Source organism: Puma concolor, chromosome E4, assembly GCF_028749965.1.
Source record: "Puma concolor isolate L17-30 chromosome E4, mPumCon1.1.hap2, whole genome shotgun sequence".
Taxonomy (NCBI): domain Eukaryota; kingdom Metazoa; phylum Chordata; class Mammalia; order Carnivora; family Felidae; genus Puma; species Puma concolor.
Genome location: NC_141683.1, coordinates 63789466 through 63816009, shown reverse-complemented (window position 1 = coordinate 63816009; position 26544 = coordinate 63789466). Strand labels below are relative to the sequence as shown.

Below are 26544 nucleotides of genomic sequence, written 5' to 3'. Positions count from 1 at the left end.
CAAGAGAAAGAAATAAAACTATCAAGACAATTATAAGGCAAGCCACAGAGTGGGAAAATATATTTACAACAGATAGAACCAACAAAGGGCTTGTATCCAGAATACATAAAGAAGTTCAAAAAAACAATGTCAGATAACTCAAAATAATGAGTAGGTATTGAACATGCACCTCACAAGAGGAGCACACCAATAAGTACGTGAAAAGTATTCAATCTCATGTGTAATCAGGGAAATGCAGATGAAAACCACAAGGACATAGCACTAAAAGCCCACCAGAAAAACTGACAATACAACGTGTTGGGGGGATATGGAGCAAAGGCATCACTCCTATGCTGCTGTAGAAGTGTAAACTGATAAAAATCACCCCAAAGCTCAACTTAACCACTCAGTTTGAACAGCTATACACCCCTAAGACCAATAATTCCACTCCAAGATATACACCTGACATAAATGTGTGCCATGTACACCAATAGACCAATCTTAAAGAATGTTCAGGGATGCCTTGAGTGGCTCAGCCGGTTGAACATCTGACTTTTGATTTTGGCTCAAGTCATGACGCCATGATTGTGGGGCCGAGCCCCGCCTCCAGCTCCTTGATGAGTGTGAAGCCTGCTTAAGATTCCCTCTCTCTCTCTCTCTCTCTCTCTCTCTCTCTCCCCTGCCCCTCTCTTGCTTGCACACGCTCTCTCTAATAAAAAATTTTAAATAAGTAAGATTCTCTTTCTCTCCCCCTCTGTCCCTCCCCTGCTCATACTCTCTCTCTCTGTCTCACTCTCCCTCTCTCTAAAATAGATAGATGGAGGGGCGCCTGGGTGGCTCAGTCGGTTGAGCGTCCGACTTCAGCTCAGGTCATGATCTCACGGTCCGTGAGTTCAAGCCCCGCATCGGGCTTTGTGCTAACAGCTCAGAGCCTGGAGCCTGTTTCGGATTCTGTGTCTCCTTCTCTCTCTGACCCTCCCCCATTCATGCTCTGTCTCTCTCTGTCTCAAAAATAAATAAATGTTAAAAAAAATTTTTTTAAAAATAAATAAAATAAAATAGATGGATGGATGTATAGATAAAAATAAGGAAAGAAAGGAAAGAAAGAAGAAAGAAAGAGAAAAAACAAAAGAAAGAAAGAAAGAAAGAAAGAAAGAAAGAAAGAAAGAAAGAAAGAAAGAAAGAAAGAAAGAGTTAGTCCATAGCAGCAACATTTACAATAGCCCCAAACTGGAAACAACACAAAAACCCATCAACCGAGGAATGGATAAATGAATTGTAGTGTATTTACACAGTAGACCCACCCTGAAAATGAACAAATGTCTGCCACATGCAACAATGTGTATGAATCTAACAAACATAATGTCAAACAAAATAAGTCAGACACAAAAAATCATATACTGTGTGACCCAAGTTTTACAGTGTTTAAAAAATCAGGTAGACATCAACTAGAGTGTCCAGAGATCTTGCTTCAGCAATTTTCATTTTCAAAAGTCAAGATAGTGATTAGCTCTAAGGGAATGAGGGGGCAGTGACTAGGAGGGGGCACAGAGAGAGAGGGTGCTCATTAGAACAAAATCATGAAGCTGCACATTTTTGTTTTGTGCACTGTTAAAATTTTTATCTATTTATTTTGAAAGAGAGAGAGAGAGAGTGTGCAAGGAGGGGAGGAGCAGAGAGATAGAGAGAGAGATAGAGAGAGAATCCCAAGCTGTGAGCACATAGCCCAACACGGGGCTCAGTCCCACAAACCGTGAGATTGTGACCTGGGCCAAAATCGAGAGTCAGATGTTTAACCAACTGAGCCACCCAGACGCCCCTGTTTTGTGCATTTTTCTGAGCGTATGTTAAATTGGGCCATTAGACAAGTAAAGGGGGATGACATGAGCATTATACGTATCATAATTAGAATGCTGCCACAAGGTTGAGGAAGAGGAGGACTGATTGGTGCAGGTCATTGATGACCTTGAAAAGAACAAGTTGAGGCCAACGTGAGGTATCGGCTCAACCGACGCATGTTAAAGAGACAGTGGGAGGGGAGACGTGGTGACATGAATGTGGACAACTGTTTGGGAAGGTGTTGGTATGCAGGGGAGCAATCGTTGAGTGATAGTTCGAACGGAGCACAGGGTCCAGAGAGTATATTTTGTACTTGCTTCAAGATGGGAGCTAGTAGAGCACATGTTCTGCTGAGAAAAACCCAGTGAAGAGGGAGGAAACATGCAAGAGCAAGAGGAGACCAGCACAAGAGCAAAACCCTGGGAAACAGCGAGGAGGATCAGGACACAGGGCACACAGACGTGGGGACTGCAGTTTGCCACAGACTGGATAACCAACGAATTTATAGCAATTGTAAACACGACGCTAAGAGGAGATGTAAGAGAGACATTAATTCTTTTTTTTAAGTTTATGCATTTATTTTTTTTTTTTTAATTTTTTTTTTTCAACGTTTATTTATTTTTGGGACAGAGAGAGACGGAGTATGAACGGGGGAGGGGCAGAGAGAGAGGGAGACACAGAATCGGAAACAGGCTCCAGGCTCTGAGCCATCAGCCCAGAGCCTGACGCGGGGCTCGAACTCACGGACCGCGAGATCGTGACCTGGCTGAAGTCGGACGCTCAACCGACTGTGCCACCCAGGCGCCCCAGTTTATGCATTTATTTTGAGAGAGAGTGCAAGGACTCACGTGCATGAGCGGGGGAGGGACGGAAAGAGAGGGAGACAGAGAATTCCAAGCAGGCTCCGCACTGTCAGCACAGAGATCAACAATGGGGCTTGATCCCACGAACCGTGAGATCATGACCTGAGCTGAAATCGAGTGAGACACACAAGCGACTGAGCCACCTGGGTGCCCCAAGAGAGAAACGAATTCTAATGTGGGAGAAGGAGGAGTGGAAGTGTGTAATCAAGGAAGGAAGAACGGGAGGGGACATCTGAACACAGCCTTGTAGGCAGGAAGTATTTCGGTGGGCAGAAGTTAAGAAGGAAAGTTTAGGTCAGGATATCTGCATAAACCACAGCCAGTGATGCAAACAGAAATGGAAGTGGGTAGGGGCACCTGGGTGGCTCAGTCAGTTAAGTGTCTGACTTCAGCTCAGGTCATGATCTCACAACTCTGTGCCAGGCTCTGTGCTGACAGCTCGGAGCCTGGAGCCTGCTTCAGATTCTGTGTCTCCCTCTCTCTCTCCCCCTCCCCCGTCATGCTCGCTCTCTCTCTCTCTCTCTCTCTCTCTCTCCCCCAAACCTAAATAAATATTAAAAAAAAAAAATTTTTTTTAATAAATGGAAGTGGGTAATAAGTTTATGACATAGTAAGTAGTGAGGGGTCTGTATGTCTACAGTAATGTTTGGGAGACTGACAGAAATGAGTCCAGAAAGGTAGCTTGAACCAAACTGTGGACAGCTTGGGAGATGGGTCTTTATCCTGTGGGCATTAAATAGTTATCATAGATTATTCAGCTGGGAAGAAAATACAAATCTTTCATTTTGTTTAAAAAGAAAAAAAGAACTCTTTCCAAAATAGTAGAATAAAGCTTGGGTTAGGGGCTGAGAAAGGAGAGGGAGTTTAGAGCCATATGAGCCTTCAGAATACTCTAACAATAATACCTAGAGACGATAATGAGAGCTGAACTATATAATCCATCCTATCTCCCCCTGGAGTCCTCCATTTACAGTGTCATTTTTACATTTTCATCATCATTGATCAATTCTGCACATCAAATTTAATGCAAATAAGATTTCAAGCAATAGGAAAAAGAAAGGCCTGTTACAACATCAAAAGATTTGAAAGTATCATTTGATCTGAAAATAAAATTATTTGAGACTCTGGGAAGTGAGGACATTCAAAACCAGCTACGTATATGAGGGGATTTAGAAAGCCTTCCCCGGGAAGATACATGCTCGGGCCTGCGAAGACCTTAAGCTTTCACTCCAGCTAATCTCTAGGCTGAGAGCAAGCCCAGCTACACGCTGAAGGAAGGAATGCCCCAGCACAGAACCAATCCACAAAGACTGGCAGAGGTGGCTCTTCTTTCTGGGCTTCCTAGGCGTGTGTGGTTTTGGTGGTTGTTGGCTTACTTGTTTTAGCTCCCGGCATTCACGGAAATCTATCAAACATTAGTGGAACATGAGCTAACGAAACAGAGTTCAGCGATCACACACAACAAGGAACAGTCTACAAAATTAAATTGGAAAAGTCTCGAAACAAAAAGACGATACAACCTTCAACAATAAAAGAAGCAGAAAACCATGGGGAAAATGGGGGATTGGATTTCCAGAGTTATCACAATATAATAGTTCATTCCAATGTCCAGTTTTCAACCACCAAAAAAAAAAAAAAATCAAAAGCATACAAAGAAGCAGGAAAATATGACCTACTCAGAGGCATAGAATAAATAAATAATAAACAAACAAACAAACAAATAAATCTACAGAAACCACCCTTAAAAAAATCTACAGGCACCAGGCCTACTAGAAAAATAATTTAAAACAATAATCTTAAATACGCCCAAAGAGCTAAAAGGAAACATGGCCAATGTCCAAAGAACTACAAGAAGTAAGGAAGACAGTGTACACCTGAAACTAATATAACACTTTGTGCCGACTAACTGGAATGAAAATAAAACCTTTAAAAAAGTAAGAAAACAAAGTATAAAGGGAACCAAACAAAAATCCCAGAGCTGGAAGGTACGCTAACCAAAATGAAAAATTCACGAAAGGTATGGAAGGGCACATGTGAGCAGCAGAACAAAGAATCAGAAAACTTGAAGACAGGACAGACGAAATGATGGAGTCTGAGGAGCAGAAAGAAAAAAGAGTGAAGAATTACCATAGGATCCAACAATTCCATTTCTGGTTATATACCCAAGGGAAATGAAGGTCGGGGCAAAAACAGATACTTGTGTACTGATGTTCAGCTTCATTCACAAGAGCCAAAAGGTGATAACAAACTAAACTTTAATCAACAAATGAATGGATAAACAAAGTGTCGTATAGACATAAATGGAATATGACTCACCCTGAAAAAGGAAATTCTGCTACATGATACAGCGCCGATGAACCCTGAAAACATGCTCGATGAAACATGCCAGACACAAAAGAACCAATATTGTTTGATTCTGCATATGTCAGGTACCTAGACTAGGCAAATTCATAAAGACAGAAAGTAGAAGAGGTTGCCAGGGGTTAGGAGAGAGAATGGAAGTTTTATTTAATGGGTACATAGTTTTTTGATTTTTTGTTTTTTATTTATTTATTCTGAGAGAGACAGAGAAAGCATGAGTCAGGGCGGGACAGAGAGAGAGAGAGAGAGAGAGAGAGAGAGAGAGACAGAGAGAGAGAGCAAGAGCGAGAGAGAGAGAGAGAAAGGATCCCAAACAGATTCCTCAATGCCAGCACAGAGCCCAACTTAGGACTCGAATTCACGAAACCACAAGATCATGACCTGAGCGGAAACCAAGTGTCGGATGTTTAACCGACTGAGCCACCCCAGGTGTCCCAACGGTTTTTGTTTGGGATGATAAAAATTCTTGAAATGGATAGTGTTTATGGCTGTACAACATTGTCATTGTATTTAATGCAAATGAGTTGTACACTTAAATTGTTAAATGGTAAATTTTAAAATGGTTAAAATGTTAAGCTTATGTTATACATATTTACCACAATATAGTACAAAAGAGAAAAGCACTCAAATTCTCACCAGTTCTAGTTTCCATTTTTCAGCTTCCCCAGCAGATGCACCTACGACAATATCCGCATTGCCATGGGAGAATCGTCTCTTGGCAGCTTCACCCACCCCAGAATCTTCACCTGTTGTAATCCAAGAATTCTGCATGTTTCCCTAAAATAAAATGTACCAGTAATTACAATTGGCATTTTTAAATCAACATGCATGCTTTACAAATGGAATACTGATTCTCATCTGTGATGAAAGGGGTAAAAAAGCATATGCTTCTAAACTGCAAATCAAGAATGAATTTGAAGTGTGGGCCCATGAGGGTCATACTGCACAGGTGGTACAAGGTCAAATTCCTACAGGCGCAGGCAATAACATAAATGAGCAAGGAGGGCTGGATGCCAGTGCTTCAACAAATGAACTTCTCTCTTATTTCTCTGAAGACATACTTTCTCTTTTTTACATTTATTTATTTTTGGGAGAGAAAGTATGTGTGTGTGTGGGGGGGGGGGGGGGTGGGAAGGGAGGGGGCCAGAGGATCCGAAGCAGGATCTGTGCTAACAGCAGACAGCCGGATGTGGGGCCCAAATTCAGGAACAGTGAGCCCATGACCTGAGTCAAATTCAGGCACTTAACTGACTGAGCCAACCAGGCGCCCCTGGAGACGTATATTCTTAAAACACAGGGCCCTCTCTTGTTTTCATTTTCCACATTTCCTAAGGCCATGACTAATAATAGTGCTAATACCTACGGTGTTTACTGTGTGCCAGACTTGGTTTATGTGATTCACATATATCAACTCATTTAATCACTACAACCACCCTAGGAGGTGAGTTTATTGTTATCTCCAATTTATAGAAAAGGAAATTGAGTGACACTGAGTAACTTGTAAGAGTCACAAAGGTAGAAGTGGCTAATAAGCGGCAGAGCTGGAATCTGAACCCCGGGCAATCTAATTCCCTAGTCCACACCCTGAACGACGATGCTCTCCTGCCCTTCCAGAAAAATATTTATCTTCAACAAAAAAAAACAATGCATGCAGATAAACAGAACTGACATGCAGCCTGCATGCCAGGGACTCACCAAGAATTGGTAGGGACCATTGCAAACCATCTAAAACATGCAGCCACTACTCAGTTCCAGGCAATTGCTGCCATGTGTGAATGCGAAGTTGAGTTACAAAAACAATCTTTTGAGTTTTTAAGAGATTAAACCGGGTATCTGGCTTTTCAGCTAAAACATTGTTAAACACTGGTTCATAGCTCGTCAAACAAAACATGCCTACAGACTGAATTTGTTGCTGCCACTGTGTTTGCCACCTCTGTTACCCTCTCAACATTCAACGAAATATGCAGCCCAAAGATCTGGGTAATTTATATGTACCACAAGGATGGAAATACAAATGTAACTCAACGAATAATTATGGAACTCTTGCTAAGGGCCAAAGAAGCACTCACAAGAGAGGACAGGTCCGAAACCCAGAACTATACTGCGGTGTCGTATCATGCTAGAAAGAGATAGTATTCCGAGAGCCTCCTCCACATTCTTCTGGAAGTTCAGTTTAATGCAAACGCCTGTGTATGATACCTCCTATGTTCAGGCAGTGTGCTAAGGAGCTTGGAGGGTAAAAACGAGCCAGACCAATCTTATCCTCAAGGCAAAAACCCTAAGCAGATAATTTCAGTTTAATATGGTATGTGCTAAGCCAGAGGTGTGCATGGGGGACTATGCCAAAACAGACGAGGGACACTAAGAACAACCAGAGATTCAAGGAAGGTTTTCTGGAGGTGTTGACACTGGCATGATATCTTGGGTGAGAAAGAGAGAGCTAGATAGGAAGAGCATGCCAGGAAAAACACATCATGGGGAAAATCACAGAAGTGTGAATAAGTATGGTGCCTCCGAGAGATTCAGGCTATCTGAAATGACTAGAGATTGAAGCAATCCAAAACAATGGATGTTCAAAATGTCAAGCCTCAGAGGCAAATAAGGGTCTGGGAAGTATGGTATAACAAGTTTGAATTTGATTTGGTAGGTAAGGACAAATCTTTCAATATTTGACTGAGTGCATTCAAAGCTGCATTAGAGAACTATCTAATTTCCTGTGGAGAAATTGGAGAAAGCACATAGACCACAGATTGCTGGCTTATGGTATAAAATACTGTCATTCTTTGGAAAGCAGTGCTAGTCTAATTGACACTTTGTCCTTTCACAGATAACATTTAAAAACCTGAATGGCATTTGACCAAAGTTTTAAAAATTTAGTTAGCATTTACATCCATGAAGATCACTGAAAACCTTTGAGTTCTTAATTGAGGGGAGGGGTGGTAGTGGGGAGAATGAAATAGACAGAAAAAGAAATGGCTCAGAAATGTTCTGCTTTAAAAAAAAATCTCCTAGATCTTTTAATGAGTATACATGCCAAAATTTCATTTTTTTTCTTTTTTAATATATGAAATTTATTGTCAAATTGGTTTCCATACAACACCCAGTGCTCATCCCAACAGGTGCCCTCCTCAATACCCATCACCCACCCTCTCCTCCCTCCCACCCCCCATCAACCCTCAGTTTGTTCTCAGTTTTTAAGAGTCTCTTATGCTTTGTACATGCCAAAATTTCTAATAAATAGCATATTTTAATATTATTATAATTTTTGGAACTCTTGAGAAAAGCTCTCCATGAAAAGAAATTTCATAGGAAAAAAACGATGAAAAATAAAGATAGAAATGAAATATCCCTTGAACAGTTTTAGTTTTTAAAAAATAAACTGTTTGTTCCTTCAACTACTAGGTCATAAAATAGACTAAAATCTAAAAGTCATGTAGGCTACCATCCAAGTCCAAGGCTAAAATTAAGGAACAATAAAGAGGACGTTCTTCTCTTCTGGGGAGAATCTTCTATGCAATGGCAAACAAAGATGGTTTGGTTCAATATTGACAAGCTATTCTTAACCTATGCAGGAAGTTCTACAGTATGACATTAGACTAGGTAGATGGATCTAGGGAGTCAGACAGTCTGATATTTGAGTCTTCACTTTGCCATTTTCTAGCTGTGTGTGTGTGTGACATTCGTAGAGTTGCTTTATTTACTTAACTGCTATATACCTTAATTTACTCATCTGAAAATAGATATAACACCTGCCTTCTTTGCCTACTACAAGCCTGAAATAATTTAATGTAAACAAAGTGCTGGATATAGTGCCTGCTACATCATAACCATGTAGTGATCAATAAATGTCAATTATTGCTATCTATTTTAATTATTTTTCAAAAGAAAGTATTAAGAATACTGAAAACCTATACTCAAATCTTCCAATAGCTTTGGCAAGATCTACTGTCAATATGGTAATAGATTCAGTAAAAAGCATTCAGAAAAAAAAGATAATCTCTCTTGGTGTGTTTATATTTAAGATATTCTAAAAAGTTTCATTTTACGTTAAAATTCTGAATAAAAAGAGTTAAGATGGCAGCATAGTATGGGGATCTTGAGCTTGTCTCCTCCCAGAAAAACTGCTAGATCAACACCAAACCATTTTGGACACCTAGGAAATTAAACTGAGGATGAACATGACAATCTGCATAATTTGAGCGAGAGATCTAGGCAGGTATATGGTGTAGAGAGGTGAATTGGGAGAGAGAAAAGCTGTGGCACCACAGAGATTAGGGAGCCATTTTCACAGATAGAGGACAGAGAGAGAAGGGGGAGACAGTGCAGTGTGTTGGAATCATGCAAGAAAAGCATTTCCCCTGAAAGTAGCTAAAGGGAGAGACAGAGAGAGAGAGAGAGAGAGAGAGTGAAAACACTCACAGGGAACTGGACAAGAAGAAATTTGTTTCCCAAAACCACTGACAGGGAAAAAGGAGAGGGTTTCAACACCAACAGTTTTCTATAAATAGTGGAGTACAGAGGTGCCTGGGTGGCTCAGTCGGTTAAGCATCCGACTTTGGCTCAGATCAGGATCTCACAGTCTGAGGGTTTGAACCCTGTGATGGACTCTGTGCTGACAGCTCAGAGCCTGGAGCCTGCTTTGGATTCTGTCTCTCTCTCTCTCTCTCTCTCTCTCTCTCTCTGCCCTTCCTCTGCTCACACTATATCTGAAAAATAAATAAACATAAAAAAAAAAAAACCCACACACACAGCGGAGTGCAGAATCTGAAGTTTCAGAGCTCAGTGCCTAGTAGTGCTCTGGTGAGGAAGCAGGGTGAATCCCCAAGGAGCGGGTAGTGTGGTCTAAGGGGTCCATGTGCCACACAGGGAGAGAGGGTTCCACTACTTGGAGTGCATTTGGTAGAGGCAATATGGCCTCTCCACAGGCAAAAGTCTCAGCAGGCCCCAGAGAGCTGCCATGTTTACTGATATCAGAACAAAGACACTAGCTAAGGGCAAGAAACCCTGGCAATAGCTATGTGTTGGGATTTACCATAAACTTTGAGCCTCTGCTGCTGTGTGGTCTCCTGCAAATGTTTTTTGGGACAATCAATACCTGGCAATTGTTCAGCAAGACCCTCCCCCAGAGGATCAGCATGGGTCTGAGCCACGTGGGTCTCTGAAGTGTAGGGTTTTGAAACGCAGCCCCATCTGAGATAAAACTCTGGAGGGAGGTGCCACCTGGCAAGAGAGCAGCTTGGATAGGAGAGTAAAGGTGGGGAGAGGATGGAAGCCTGAGACGAAAGAGGAGTGATTGATCACACACCTGTGAAGGTGCAAAATTCTCACTATAGAGATTAGACAGTGGGGTGAAGCCATTTTCACCCACAGCTGAACTGCAGTGATCAACCTCAGTGAGCTAAGCAGTACCATAAAATGGAGAACGGAGCTGTTACAATCCCTACCCACCTGCACTCTCCAGGCACATCTCCACTAGGGCAAGTTGGCCTGAGAAACAGCAGTAGGCCCCTCCCCCAGAAGACCAGAAAAAACCCTTTCCATCCACTTAGTCTAAAGATCACAGTGTACTGCAAAGTTTCAGTTCTAGGGGAAACTGGATCTATCTCTATTTGGGTTGTTTCTTATTTGCTTGTTCATTTTCTTTGCTTATGTTTTTGATTATGTTGTGGAGTTTGGGGGGTTTTTTTCTTTCTTAGATACAGAAAGAACCATTTAAAAAAAATTTTTAATGTTTATTTTTGAGAGAGAGAAAGACAGAGCACAAACAGGGGAAGGGCAGAGAGAGATGGAGACACAGAATCTGAAGCAGGATCCAGGCTCTGAGCTGTCAGTACAGAGCCCAACACAGGGCTCGAACTCACAAATGGTGAAATCATGACCTGAGCCAAAGTCGGATGCTTAACTGACTGAGCTACCCAGGCACCTCAAGAGCAAAATTTGTATTCTATTTTATTTTTTATTTTATTTTATTTTATTCTATTCTATTTTATTATTTAATTTTTTATTTTTAATTTCTTTTTCTTTTACTTTTTTTCCTTTTCTCTTTTTTCTCTTTTCTATCAAACTTTTCTCAGGAAGCACACGAAACACACCTAGATTATAGCTTCCTTTATTTGATTTTTTTGTTTTGTTTTAATTGTTTAATTAAAATTTTTTTTTCTCTTCCTCCAAAATGACAAGATGGAGGAATTCACCCCAAAAGAAGGAACAGGTTAAATGATGGCTAGGGATTTAATCAACACAGATGTAAGTAATATGTCTGAACTAGAATTTAAAACCACAATTATAAGAATGCTAGCTGGGGTTGAAAAAAGCATAGAGCACACCAGAAAATCCCTTTTTGTAGGAATAAAAGATCTAAAACCTAGTCAGGCCAAGATTAAAAATGCTATACTGAGATGGAATTTTGAATGATGCCATGATGGTGAGGATGGATGAAGCAGAGCAGTGAATCAATGATATAGAAGATAATTATGGAAAATAATGAAGCTGAAAAAAAGAGGGAAACAAAGACAAAACATCACAATACAAGACTTAGAAAACTCAGCTACTTATTAAAGAGGAATTACATTTGTATCATAGGAGTCCCAGAAGATGAAAAGAGAGAAGAAGGGAAAGAAGGTTTATATGAACAAATTATAGCTGAAAACTTTGCTATCTGGGAAGGATAAAGACACCAAAATCCAGGAAGCACAAAGAACTCCCATGAGATTTAATAAAAGCCAACCAACATATCATAGTAAAACTCACAAAATACACGGTCAAGAAAGAATCATGAAAGCAGCAAGGGAAAAATAAGTCCTTAACCTTCAAGGGAAGACAGATCAGGTTTACAGAAGATTTGTCCACAGAAACTTGGCAGGCCAGAAAGGAGTGGCAGGATATATTCATCAAGCTGAATGGGAAAAATATGCAGCCAAGAATTCTTTATCCAACAAGGATGTCATTCAGAATGGAAGGAGAGATAAAGAGTTTCCCAGACAAACAAAAACTAAAGGAGTTCATGACCACTAAACCAGCCCTGCAAGAAACTTTAAGGGGAACTCTTTGAGTGGAGAAGAAAAAAAAAAAAAAAGAAGACCAAATCCACAAAGACTACAAAGGATCAGAAAACATCACTAGAAACACCAACTCTACAGGTAACATGATGGCGCTGAATTCATATCTTTCAAAAATCACTCTGAGTATAAATAGACTAAATGTTCCAATTAAAAGACACAGTGTATCAAAATGGATTAAAAATAAAACACAAGACCCATCTACATGATCCCCACAAAAGACTCATTTTAGACCTAAAAACAACTGCAGATTGAAATTGAGGGGAGTGAGAACCATCTCATGCTAATGGACATCAAAAGAAAGCCAGAGTAGCCATACTTATTATCAGACAAACTAAATTTTAAAACAAAGACCGTAACAAAAGATGAAGAAGGGTATTATATAATAATAATTAAGGGGTCTCTCTACCAAGAAGATCTAATAATTGTAAATATGTATGCCCCCAACTTGAGAGGACCCAAATATATAAATCAATTCCTCACAAACATAAAGAAACTCATTGATAATAATACAATGATACTAGGGCCTTTTAACACCCCACTTACAACAATGGACAGATCATCTAAGCAAAAAATCAACAAGGAAACAATGGCGTTGAATGACACACTGGACCAGATGTACTTAACAGAAATATTCGGAACATCCTAAAGCAGAACTCATATTCTTCTCAAGTGCACATGGACCATTCTCCAGAATAGATCACATACTGGGACACAAATCAGGCCTCAGCAAGTACAAAAAGATCGAGATCATACCAAGCATATTTTGAGACCACAATGCTATGAAATTTTAAGTCAACCACAAGAAAAAATGTGGAGACACCACGAATACTTGGAGATTAAAGAACACCCTACTAAAGAATGAATGGGTTAACCAAGAAATTAAAGAGAAAATTAAAAAGTACATGGAAGCCAATGAAAATGAAAACACTACAGTTCAAACCTTTCGGGATGCAGCAAAGGCAGTCATAAGAGGAAAGTATATAGTAATCCAGGACTACCTAAAGAAGGAAGAAATGTCTCAAATACAGAACCTAACCTTATACCTAAAGGAGCTGGGAAAAAAAAAAAAACAGCAAATAAACCCAAAAACAGCAGAAGAAGGGAAATAATAAAGGTTAGAAAAGAAATCAATGATATCGAAATCAAAAAAACCATAGGACAGATCAATGAAACTAGGAGTTGGTTCTTTGAAAGAATTAACAAAATTAAATACCCCCTAGCCAGACTTATCAAAAAGAAAAAGGAAAAGACTGAAATAAATAAAATCACAAATGAGAGAGATCACAACCAACACTGCAGAAATAGTCATAAGAGAATATTATGAGCAATTATATACCAACAAATTGGCAATCTAGAAGAAATAGAAAAATTCCCAGAAATATATAAACTACCAAAATTGAAACAAGGAAGAAATAGAAAATTTGAACAGACACATAACCAGTAAAGAAACTGAATCAGTAATCAAAACCTCCCAACAAACAAGAATCCAGGGCCTGATGACTTCCCAGGGGAATTCTACCAAACATTTAAGGAAGAATTAATACCTATTCTTTTGAAACTGTTCCAAAAAACAGAAATGGAAAGAACCAAATTCACTCTATGAGGCGAGCATTACCTTGATTCCAAAAAAGACAACCCCACTAAAAAGGAGAATGACAGACCAATTTCCCTGATGAACATGGATGAAAAATTCTCAACCAGATACAAGCAAATTGAATCCAACAATACATTAAAAGAATTATTCACCATGATCAAGTGGGATTTATTCCTGGACTGCAGGACTGGTTCAATACCCACAAGTCAATCAATGTGATATACCACATTAATAAAAGAAAGGATAAAGGGGCACCTGGGTGGCTCAGTCTGTTAAGTGTCTGACTTAGGCTCAGGTCATGATCTCACAGTTTGTGGGTTCAAGCCTTGTGTTGGGCTCTGTGCTGACAGCTTTGAGCCTTGAGCCTGCTACAGATTCTGTGTCTGCCTCTCTCTCTCTCTCTGCCTCTCCCCTGTTTATGCACTTGCTCACTCTCTCTCTTTCAAAAATAAACAAACATTTTAAAAAATAAATAATAAAAGAAAGGATAAGAACCACATGATCCTCTCAATACATGCAGAAAAAGCATTTGACAAAATACAGCATCCTTTCTTGATAAAAACCCTCAAGAAAGTAGGGAGAGAAGGAGCATACCTCAGCATCATAAAGTGCATATACAAAATACCTATAGCTAATATCATCTTCAATGGGGAAAAACTGAGAGCTTTCCCCCTAAGGTCAGGAATAAGACAGGGATGTCCACTCTCACCACTGTTTTTCAACATAATACTGGAAGCCCTAGCCTCAGCAATCAGATAACAACAACAAAAAATAAAAGGCATACAGACTGGCAAGGAAGTAATCAAACTTTCACTTTACAGATGACACTCTACATGGAAAACCTGAAAAACTCCACCAAAAATCTACTAGAACTGACATACGAATTCAGCACAGTCTCAGGATATAAAATCAACTTTGAGAAATCTGTTGCATTTCTATATACCAATAATGAAGCAGCAGAAAGAGAAATCAAGGAATTGATCTCATTTACAATTGCACCAAAACCTATTAGATACTTAGGAATAAACCTAACCAAAGAAGTGAATATCTGAATGCTGAAAACTATGGAACGTTTCTTAAAGAAATTGAAGAAGACACAAAGAAATGGAAAAACATTCCATGCTTATGGATTAGGAGAACAAAAATGTCTCTATTACCCAAAGCATTCTACACATTCAATGCAATCCATATCAAAATAACATCAGCATTCTTCACAGAGCTAGAACACAATTCTAAAATTTGTATGGAACCAGAAAAGACCCCAAATAGCCAAAGCAATCCTGAAAATGAAAACTAATTCCAGACTTCAAGATGTACTACAAAGCTGTAATCATCAAGAAAGTATGGTACTGGCACAAAAACAGACACTTAGGTCAATGGAACAGAATAGAGAACCCAGAAATGGACCCACAGATGTATGGCCACCTAATCTTTGGCAAAGCAGGAAAGAGTATCCAATGGAAAAAAGACAGTTTCATCAGCAAATGGGAAAACTGGACAGTTACATGCAGATGAAACCTAGACCACTTTCTTATACGATATGCAAAACTAAACTCAAAATGGATGAAAGACCTAAATGCAAGACGGGAAGCCATCGAAGTCCTAGAGGAGAAAACAGGCAGCTACTTCTCTGACCTCAGCTGCAGCAACTTCTCACTAGACACATCTCCAGAGGCAAGGGACACAAAAACAAAAATGAACTATTAGGACCTCATCAAGACAGAAAGGTTCTATAGAGCAAAGGAAACAATCAACAAAACTAAAAGGCAGCCTGTGAAATGGGACAACATATTTGCAAATGACATATCAGATAAAGGGTTGGTATCCAAAATCTATAAAGAACTTATCAAACTCAACACCCAAAAAAAAAAAAAAAAAAATTAATAGTAATCCAGTGAAGAAATGGGCAAAAGACATGAATAGATACCTCTCCAAAGAAGACATCTAGATGGCTCACAGACACATGAAAAGATGCTCAACGTCATTCATCATCAGGGAAATACAGATCAAAACCACAAAGAGCTACCACCTGACACCTGTCAGAATGGCTAACATTAACAACCCAGGCAACAACAGATGTTGGCAAGGATGCGGAGAAAGAGAATCTCTTTTGCACTGCTGGTGGGAATGCAAACTGGTGCAGCCACTCTGGAAAACAGTGCAGAGTTGCCTCAAAAAATTAAAACTAGAACTATCCTATGACCCAGCAATTACACTACTACATATCTATCCAATGAATACAAAAATGCTGATTTGAAGGGGCACATGCAACCCAACGTTTATAGCAGCACTATCAACAACAGCCAAATTATTGAGAGTCCAAAAGCCCATTGACTCATGAATGGATAAAGAAGATGTTGTGTATATATACAATGGAATATTACTCTGCAATCAAAAAGAATGAAATCTTGCTATTTGCAACAATGTAGATGGATCTAGAGTGTATTATGCTAAGAGAGATAAGTCAGACAAAGACAAATATCACATGATTTCACTCATCGGTGGATTTAAGAAACACAACAGATGAACATAAGGGAAGGGAAGGTAAAATAAGATAAAACCAGAGAGGGAGGCAAACCATAAGAATCTTTTTTTTTAAGTTTATTTATTTTGAGAGAGAGAGAGAGAGAGAGAGCATGAATTGGGGAGGGGCAGAGAGAGAGGGAGAGAGAGAATCCCAAGCAGGCTCTGTGCTGTCAGCATGGGCCTGACATGGGACTCAATCCCACAAACCATGAGTTCATGACCTGAGCTGAAACCAAGAGTTGGACACTTAACTGACTGAGTCACCCAGGCACCCAACCATAAGAAACTGTTAAATACAGAGAACAAACTGAGGGTTGCTGGAGGGGAGGTAGGTGGCAGGATGGAACAAATGGGTGACGGGCATTAACGAGGGCACTTGCTGGGATGAGGACTGGGTGTTGAAAGGGCAGGCCTACGCCAGCTGACTCCATCTTGTTCTGTGTCCTTCACCTAGACCAGCCTCCTCCCCTTGAGTAACCTCCCGCTCACCCATTCAAACTTCCTGATCAAAACATGCCCAGTGACCTTCGTAACAGGACTCCGACCCTTCCCCAGCCAATCAGCTGAGGCCACAGCCATTACCTCACCAACTGCCCCTAGACCCCTATAAAACCTTTGTCCTTTTGAAACTCGCTCTCTCTCCCCGGTATCTCACCGCTGCGTCGGTGCAGGTAGGGGATTGAGCTCGAGCTAGCTCGAATAAAGGGTCTTTTGCTTTTGCATCTGACTCGGCTCCCTAGTGGTCTTTCTGGGCATAACAGGTGTTATATGTAAATGATCAATCGCTAAATTCTACTCCTGAAACCAATACTACACTACATGTTAACTAACTTGAATTTAAATTTAAAAACCCCTCTGAATTATAGCACCATGCTTATGTTGCTGAAATCCCTCATTTCACCTACGCAAGCAAAAAGCAGTGAGCAGTGGGGGTAGGGGGTGCCTGGTTGGTTGAGTTGGTTGAAAATCTGACTCTTGATTTTGGCTCAGATCCTGATCCCAGGGTTGTGGGATCGAGCCCTACGTGAGGCTCTGCACTGAGTGTGGAGCCTACTTAGGACTCTCTCTGTCTCTATCTTTCTCTCTCTCTCCCCGCTTTGCCCCTCTCCCCAGCCTGAGCCCTCTCTCTCTTAAAAAAAAAAAAAAAAAAAAAAAAGCAGTACGGGTAGTAATTCTATATCTACAAAGTAACAGACGACCAACGTTAAAACAGACATCAAGGTCTCCTGACATATCTGCAACAATAATTTTGATCGTCTGCATTATATTTTAGTTCATGTGAATGTTAAACCATAACTCTCGACAGCTGTGTTTTTTCCATAATTAAGGCTGCAATTGACTTCATCTAGTTTCCTTTGTTCATGTAGCAAAGCATGTTGCACTTTGACCATTGTCTCCTTCCCCTTTGGTGTTACTCCCTTCTCTGCCCTCTGCTTCACTTGTCTGCCCGATTTCCTTTCTCACTTCACTTCCCCCTTCTTCCACTTCCTTGCCACTGTATAAATACTGAAGACTATGAATAATCAAGTAGATGTTTGCTAAGTGACTGCATATTGGGAAGAAAACCAAAAGAATGTACTAATTTTTTAAAATGACTGAATTCTAAGTACTTTTTATATGGCTATATCACCTTAAATTGACATTGAATAAGCAATTAAGATGGAACTTTTAAGTACTAATATTGATAATAAATAATATAACATAATAATATAAATATTAAGAAAAAGCCTTCCAGGGAAGGGAAAACAGCTGACCGCAAACTGAAATGTACTGCAGAAAAATAACCTGAAACACTGATCAGCCCACTTTGTCATTCAGATTTAACACAATCAGCTGCCTCTAAATAGTAAATTCTAACACAGACCTCAAGGATTACAAATGAAACATCAGGTCAGGAAAATTTAAAAAACTTCAAGGTCAAAAATTAGAGGACACCTAGGTAAAACATTAAGACACGCATGTCTTTTTCTTAACAGGACGGATTTGCTAATGATGACTAAGCCAAAATCCACTGTAAAGCTGCAGCAGGCAAGTATTAAAACTTCCCCATGGAACCCTGACTTTGTTTCAAAAAGCAGAACAAGCTGTGATTAACTGTGTCCTACAGCAAAAGCGTAAGTAAACATTTTAAGGTGACAGTACCTCTGAAAAGTCATAAGGAGATACTGAGTTTAAACACTACTTAAGTATCATCACAAGAATTTTGTGTCCTAGAATTATAGAGATCCTCGAATCCACTGTTCTGCAAAATATGGCACATTCATCTTTGTGACTCAAGGTCTCAACCCAGACCGACTGCATCAGACTCTCAGGGGATGGCACTCAGGAATCTGCACGGTCAACAAATATCTCAAGTGATTGTCACTCACGTGAAAGATTAAGAACTGCTAATATAGCTGAATCCCCTCCATTTGCCAATAGACAGAGGAACATGAGGTTAAGCCATGTTGGAAAACCCTGTAAAATCACTCACTAACCCGCTTGTTAGGGAAAATGGGAAGACTAACATGCTGATCCCTGGACCCTCGGGCCAGGGTTCCTTCTGCTCCTCCATTCTGCCAATCAGACTGATCAGAATTCAGAGCACGATTGGAACCCTTAGGGAAATACAACAGAAATCCAAGCTCCAGTTATACAGTTTCTGGATTTAACAGAGTGCCTCCTATGTAATGCACTTCCTGCTTCACCCTGCTGTTTCCATATGGAAAAAACATCAACGGTGTGCTCAGGGAGGAAACCAGTGTGGATATGAGGCATTGCTACATCATTTCATTTGAGGATTCGTCCCACCACGGCGAATCTTAATTTTTGAGGCCCAAGCGAGCAACAGCAGAGTACATGTGCCAAATTTCAAGCGGAGGATTTCACAAGTTCAGAGGCTGGTCGGGGAGGGTAGGAAGGAACGTTCAAACTAAAATATAATTTATGGTTTAAAAACAATGCTCACAGATGCATCCAGAAGTGTTTGTTCCCTCATTGCTTCCTCTTGTCTTTGAGATTTCAGCTCTTGTTGGAGACTTTCATTTTCAAGCACAACTACTTGTACCCTGTTTTTCATTCCAGAGAGTTCCTCCTGTAAAAAGCAGAAACAAATAGCAAATGCATTAAGCATTTTTAAGCACTGTTAATTGCTGTTTACTAAATGATCCAACATGCTATAAAGCATGGAAAACTTATGCTCTCTATCCATTTTCTGAATTATTATATTTAGAGAAATAAAGCAACTCAAACACTAGCTAACAAACAAACAAACAAACAAACAAAACAAGAGGCTAGGGAATACAGTAGAGGGTCTGCTAATGGCCGTATCACAGAAATGTGTGATTTCTGACAATTTTTTTGTAGGCTTAAGAAAGGCTTTAATTAAAGGGCTTATCTAAAAGACTTTTAAGAGTAAGGTAGACTGCTGAAAAATAAGATATATTATTATTCATGCTCAAATGCTAATAACTTCTTGAACCCCAGAGTGATTAAATAGATAACAGGACTCTGAGACAGAAAGGCATGGAAAGTTGGAATAGTTATCCATGAATTGGTAGCCAGATGGAGGGAAATTATGAGTGACATAGTTTGGCAGAGAGTTCTTTAAGAGAGCTTCCTTAGCCTGGTGAGGAATAATACAAATGATTACAGATAAATAACAATTAGAATAGCTATTGAGTGGCGTCTCACTCTCTGAAAAAAATGTCACAAAAAAAATCAATGCACTGATGGTACAATATTTACCTTAATCTTCATTACCAGTATAATAAAAAAAAACATATTAAGCAATATATGCAAATTCTATTTCAATTATTTTATTCAGAAAAAAACCCAAAAACCAAATCTGAGCTCGAAAGCTATAATTAAAAAAACATTGCAGACTTGCAATTTTTGGTCTGGCATATAATGAGCTTGGAAGACATCATTCTCATCTTTACAACAAGAGAAAAGCTGAACAAACCAAGAAATCAACCACTCTTCTGAAATCCGTCAGAGAACTGAGGTCACAGGGAAAACTTCCATCCACGAAATTTGAGAGACAGACCAGTCTCTGAGAATCACAACCTACCTGAGCAGAAACTTCCAGGGAAACCAGTACCAGGAGAGGGAAAGGTCAAGTGCGATTGGTGAAATGCCAGAAGCTCAGGGTGGACAAGTTTGAGAGTTAAAAATGCCAGAAGGACGCAGTCTAAAGGACCCAGAAGGACCCAGTCACAGTTTTGTGAGTTTTATCTTTAGGACACTACCAGGTTCTTACAGTAAAGACTAGAGACAAATCCCCTCAATCTTCTCTAGTAGGAGAGAAGAAATAGCTACCCTGAAATATGCCCAAAGCATTCTATTCTTAGAAAGGCCTGCCTCGAGAGAAACTATTTTACCAGAACCTAAACAGCTAGGGCTTTTCAGAACCTACGTGACCTGAGGGAAGGGAAATACCCAACTCCAGCTCACTCAAGCCTTCTCACTGCACGTTAGATGAGAGGGTGAGGCCACTTGGGTGGCTCAGTTGGTTAACCATGTAACTCTTGATTTCAGCTCATGTCATTATCTCATAGTTCGTGAGTTGAAGGCTCACCTCGGGCTCCATGCTGACAGTTCAGAGCCTGCTTGGGATTCTCTCTCCCTCTCTCTCTCTGCCCCTACCCCCACGCATACTCTCTCTCTCTCTCTCAAAATATATAAATTGAAAAAAAAAAAAAAAGATGAGAGGATGACTGAGAAGCACTTGTGAAGGTCAAAGCTAAGGGGCACAGACTCATTAAAAGATGGAAACCTAACCATACGACTATAAAATGCCTCCCTTGCTCCCACATCTAACCACCACATCAAAAGGGTGTCTGTAAAATAACAAAGGAATACAGTAAGATTACACATCTCAGACTATATTTAAGAAGAATTCTCAAGGGAAGCCCAAAGATAACAGGGGAGACATAAACCAGGACACTAGAGGAAATTTTAGCCTCTGACACCTATAATAACACAAAACAGTAAACACAGCCCAACTCCTACCAAGAAAAGCATAATATCTCACACTAAAAAACTATTCCCTCAGTTCCTTCTACTATATCATGTCCAGTATTCAACAAAAAATTAGAAAGCACATGAAAAGACAGCGCAGTTTCAGGAGACTAAGCAAGCTCAGAACAAGACTTGAATATGGCAGTGATATTGGAATTATGAGATTGGGAGTTTAAAATAATTATGATTGATACGTTAAGTGTTAAAGGGTCTGATGGGAAAAGTAGACCACATGCAGGAACAGATGGGCAATATAAGCAGACATGGAAACTCTAAGAAAGAATAAAAGTGCTGGAAATCAAAAACACTGTAATGGAAATGACAAATGCCTTTGATGGGCTCATTAATAATAGACTGGTCACAACCAAGAAAAGAATCAGTGAGCTTAAAGAACTGCCAATAGAAACTTCCCAAAAGTAAATACAAAGAGAACAAAGAATGAAAAAGACAGAAGAGAAGATCCAAGAAATGCGGGACAATTATAAAAGGTGACAAAAGGGAAAATATTTGAAGGAATAATGACCTAGAATTTTCCAACATGATAGTCACCAAACACAGATCCAGGAAGCTCAGAGAACATCAAGCAGGATAAAATAAACAATAACAACAACAACAACAAAATCGGGGTGCCTGGGTGGCTCAGTCAGTTAAGCGTCTGACTTCGGCTCGGGTCATGATCTCATAGTTCATGAGTTTAGGCCCTGTGTCAGGCTCTGTGCTCAAAGCCAGGAACCTGCTTTGGATTCTGTGTCTCCCTCTCTCTCTTCCCCTCACACTCTTGTCTCTCTCTGTCTCTCAAAAATAAATAAATGTTAAAAAAGAATTTTAGGGGCGCCTGGGTGGCGCAGTCGGTTAAGCCTCCGACTTCAGCCAGGTCACGATCTCGCGGTCCATGAGTTCGAGCCCCGCGTCGGGCTCTGGGCTGATGGCTCAGAGCCTGGAGCCTGTTTCTGATTCTGTGTCTCCCTCTCTCTCTGCCCCTCCCCCGTTCATGCTCTGTCTCTCTCTGTCCCCAAAAAATAAATAAACGTTAAAAAAAAAAAAAAAGAATTTTAAAAAATCTATATCTATGCATAGTATATTCAAAGTGCAGAAAGTCTATACCTATAGAGAAAGGTATAGGGGAGCTCAGAGAACATCAAGAAGGATAAAATAACAAAAAAATCTACACCTATGCATATCACATTCAAAGTGCAGAAAATCAAAGACAAACAGAAAATCTTCAAGGAAATCAGAATTTTTAAAAAAAAGCAACCTTACTTACAGAGAAGATAAGAATTATATTGGACTACTCTTCAGAAACCATGTAAGCAAGAAGACAATGGAATGAAATATTTAAAGTATTAAAAGGAAAAAAACCCCACCAACCTAGAATTGTATATTCAGGCAAATTAACCTTCAAAGGTGAGGGGGAAAATAAAAACTTTCTCAGATAAATAAAAATTGGGGAAATTTGTCTTCAGCAGACCTGCCTTGCAAGAAATGTTAAAAGAACTTCTTCAGAAAGGAGGAAAATGATACAACTTATAAGTTCAGGTCTACATAAAAAAAAGAAAGAGCATTTGAAAAGGATTATATGCTGATAAAATATTTTATTTTTCTTAATATTAACTGATCTAACATATAACAGTTTGCTCAAATCACAGTAGTAGCACTATATATAGTGATTACAGTGTATGAGTAATTGAAATGAATGCCAGCAATGTTGTAGAGGACAGGAGGGAGGGATTGGAAACACTCTCTTACAAGGACCTTGCCTTACCCATGTAGTGGTATAGAGCTATTTGACACCAGCCTTTGATTATTGATCAGTGTGACTGCAAACTCAAGGGCAGCTACTTACAAAAGTAAAAATAGTTCACCTGGTATTCTAAGAGAGGAGAAAAACTGCAATCATATAACATACTCACTTAAAACCAGAGAAGGCAAAAAAAGAGTAGAAGGAAAGAAAGAAAGAAAGAAAGAAAGAAAGAAAGAAAGAAAGAAAGAAAGAAAGAACAAACAAGGGCAATGAGTAGAAAACAGTAACAAATATGGTAGATATTATCCAACTATATTGATATCCAACTATATCAGTAATAACTTTAAATGTCCATGGTCTGAATACACCAATAAAAATCAGAGACTGTAAGAGTGAATGACAAACAGTACACAAGTATATGTTGTCCATAAGAAGTCGACTTTAAATATAAAGACACAGATTGATTAAAGGTAAATGGATAGAGAGAGATATACCATGCTAACACAAATCAAAAGAAAGCTGGAGTAGCTACATTAATTTCACACAAAACAGACTTCATACCAAATAAAAATATAAGGGATAAAAAGGAGCATCACACAGTGATAAAGGGGTCAATTCTCCCAGCAGACATAATAATCCTCAACGTGTTTGTGTCTAACAATAGAGCATCAAAATACACGATGCAAAAACTGATAGAACTGTACAGAGAAACAGAGGAATCCACTATATAAGCTGGAGATTTCAATACCCCTCTGTCAATAACTGAAATGACCCAGAGATCTTGCAGATTGGCAAAATATCAGTAAGAATATAGTTGAACTGAACAGCACCATCAATCAACCGGATCTAATTTGGCATTTACAGAACACTTTATTCAACAACAGAATACACATTCTTCTCAAGCTAACAGAACATTTCACCAAGACATACCAATCACATCCTGGGTGTAAAAACACACCTTAACAAATTAAAAAGAATAGAAACCATAAAAAGTATGTTCTCAGATGACGATGGAATTAAACTAGAAATCAATAACAGAAAGAGAGTTGGAACACTTCCAATATACTTGGTAATTAAACAACATTTCTTCTTAATTTTTTTTAATGTTTATTCATTTCTTGAGAGAGGGAGAGAGAGCTAGAACCAGGGAGGGGCAGAGAGAGAGAGAGGGGGAGATACAGAATCTAAAGCAGGTTCCAGGCTCCGAGCTGTCAGCACAGAGTCCAAGGTGGGGCTTGAACTCACAAACCGCGAGATCATGACCTGAGCCAAAGTCGGATGCTTAACCGACTGAGTCACTCAGGCGCCCCTAAACAACACTTCTAAATAATATACAGGTCAAGGACAAAGTCTTGAGGAAAATTTTAAAATATTTTGAACGAAATAAAAATGGAAATACAACTAATCAAGATTTGGGAGATGCAACACAACTAGTGAAAAACATTAGAAAAGAAGAAAGATTCCAAATCAGTAATCTAAGCTTTTGTCTTAGGAAACTTTCAAAAAAGGGGGAGCAAATTCAATCCAAAGAAGATATAATAAAAATTAGAGTAGAGATCAAAGAAATTAAAAATAGGATAAATAAGGAAAATAGGAAATAAGATACCTAGGAATAAACCTAACCAAAGGGGTGAAAGACCTGTACTGTGAAAACCATAAAACATTGGTAAAAGAAACTGAAGAGGACACAAAGAAATGAAAAGATATTCCATGCTCATGGATTGGAAGAACAAATATTGTTAAAATGTCTATAGTACCCAAAGCAATCTACACATTTAATGCAACCCGTATTAAAATACCAACAGCATTTTTCACAGAGCTGGAACAGACAATTCTAAAATTTGTATGGAACCACAAAAGCCCTCAAATAGCCAAAGCAACCTTGAAAAAGAAAAGCAAAGCTGGAGGCATCACAATTTCGGACTTCAAATTATATTACAAAGCTGTACTGATCAAAACAGTATGTTATTGGCACAAAAACAGACACATAGATCAATAGAGCAGAGTAGAAAACCCAGAAATGAACCCACAGTACATGGTCAATTAATCTTTGACAAAGCAGGAAAGAATGTCCAATGGGGAAAAGACAGTCTCTTCAATGAATGGTGTTGGGAAAACTGGGCAGCAACATGCAAAAGAATGAAACTGGTCCACTTTCTTACACCAAACACAAAAATAAATTCAAAATGGATTATTAAATATCCAAATGTGAGACCTGAAACTGATAAAAAAAAAATCCTAGAGGAGAACATAGGCAGTAACCTCTTTGACGCTGGCCATAGCAACTTCTTTCTAGATATGCCTCTTCAGGCAAGGAAAACAAAAGCAAAATAAACTATTGGGACTTTATCAAAATAAAAAGCTTCTGCACAGTGAGAGAAACAATCAACAAAACTAAAAGGCAACCTATGTAATGGGAGAAGATGTCTGCAAATGACATCTGATACAGGGGTAGTATCCAAAATATATAAAGAACTTATAAAACTCAATACTCAAAAAACAAATAATCCAATTAGAAATGGGCAGAAGACATGAACAGATATTTTTCCAAAGAAGACACACAGATGGCCAACAGACACATGAAAATATGCTTAATATCACTGACCATCAAGGAAATACACATCAAAGCTACAATACAGAACTACAATGACATGTCACCTCACACCTGTCAGAGTGGCTAAAATCAGCAACACAAGATACAACAGATGTTGGCAAGGATGTGGAGAAAGGGGAACGCTCTTGCACTGTTGGGGGGAATGTAACTGGTGTAGCCACTCTGGAAAACAGAATGGAGGTTCCTCAAAAAGTTAAATATAGAACTACCCTAGTTCCAGCAGTTGCATTAGTAACTATTTATACAAAGAATACAAAAATACCAATTCAAACGGATACATGCACCCCAAAGTCTATAGAAGCATTATCTACAAGAGCCAAATTATACAAAGAGCCCAAGTATCCATCGACGGATGGATAAATGCATGGTATAGATACATGATGGAATATCACCCAGCCATAAAAAAGATTGAAATCTTGCCATTTGCAATGACATGGATGGAGCTACAGAGTATTATGCTATGGCTACAGAGTATTATGCTATGGGAAATAAGTCACTCAGAGAAAGACAAATACCATATGATTTCACTCATATGTGGAAGTTAAGAACAAAAAAAATGAGCAAAGGAAAAAAAAAAAGAGAGAGGCAAACCAAGAAACAGATTCTTAGCTATACTGAACAAACTGATGGTTACCAGAGAGAGAGGAGGTCAGTGCGGGGAGGGAGGGATGGGTTAGTAGATAGGTGATGAGGATTAACGAGTACACTTGTGATGAGCACTGGGTATTGTATGGAAGGGTTGAATCACAATATTGTACACCTGAAACTAATACACTATATGTTAACTAACTAGAATTTAAGTAAAAACTTAGGGGTCCCTGGCTGGCTCAGTTGGTAGAACTTATGAGTCTTGATCTCTTGGTTGTGTATTCAAGCCCCAAGTGTGGCATGGAGTTTACTTAAAATAAAATTTAAAAAAAGAAAAAGAAAATACATAAAATCTTTAAAAAATACATTTAAAAGGA

General features: G+C 39.2%; 1 protein-coding gene across 12 annotated transcripts in view; it reads right to left on the bottom strand.

The window, feature by feature from the left end:
• The window catches only part of SDCCAG8 (SHH signaling and ciliogenesis regulator SDCCAG8), a 251622-nt gene that overhangs the window by 204114 nt on the left and 20964 nt on the right, over window positions 1-26544 (bottom strand). For all 12 annotated transcript variants that reach the window (XR_015246427.1, XR_015246428.1, XM_086694748.1 and 9 more), the window contains exons 5-6: window positions 19171-19296; window positions 5679-5819 (exon numbers count right to left, since the gene is read on the bottom strand). Coding sequence is in view for 10 of the 12 variants with exons in the window: in XM_086694748.1 (XP_086550874.1) it covers window positions 5679-5819; window positions 19171-19296 (267 nt within the window). In the remaining 2 variants the exon portion in view is untranslated. The remainder of the gene's footprint in view (window positions 1-5678; window positions 5820-19170; window positions 19297-26544) is intronic.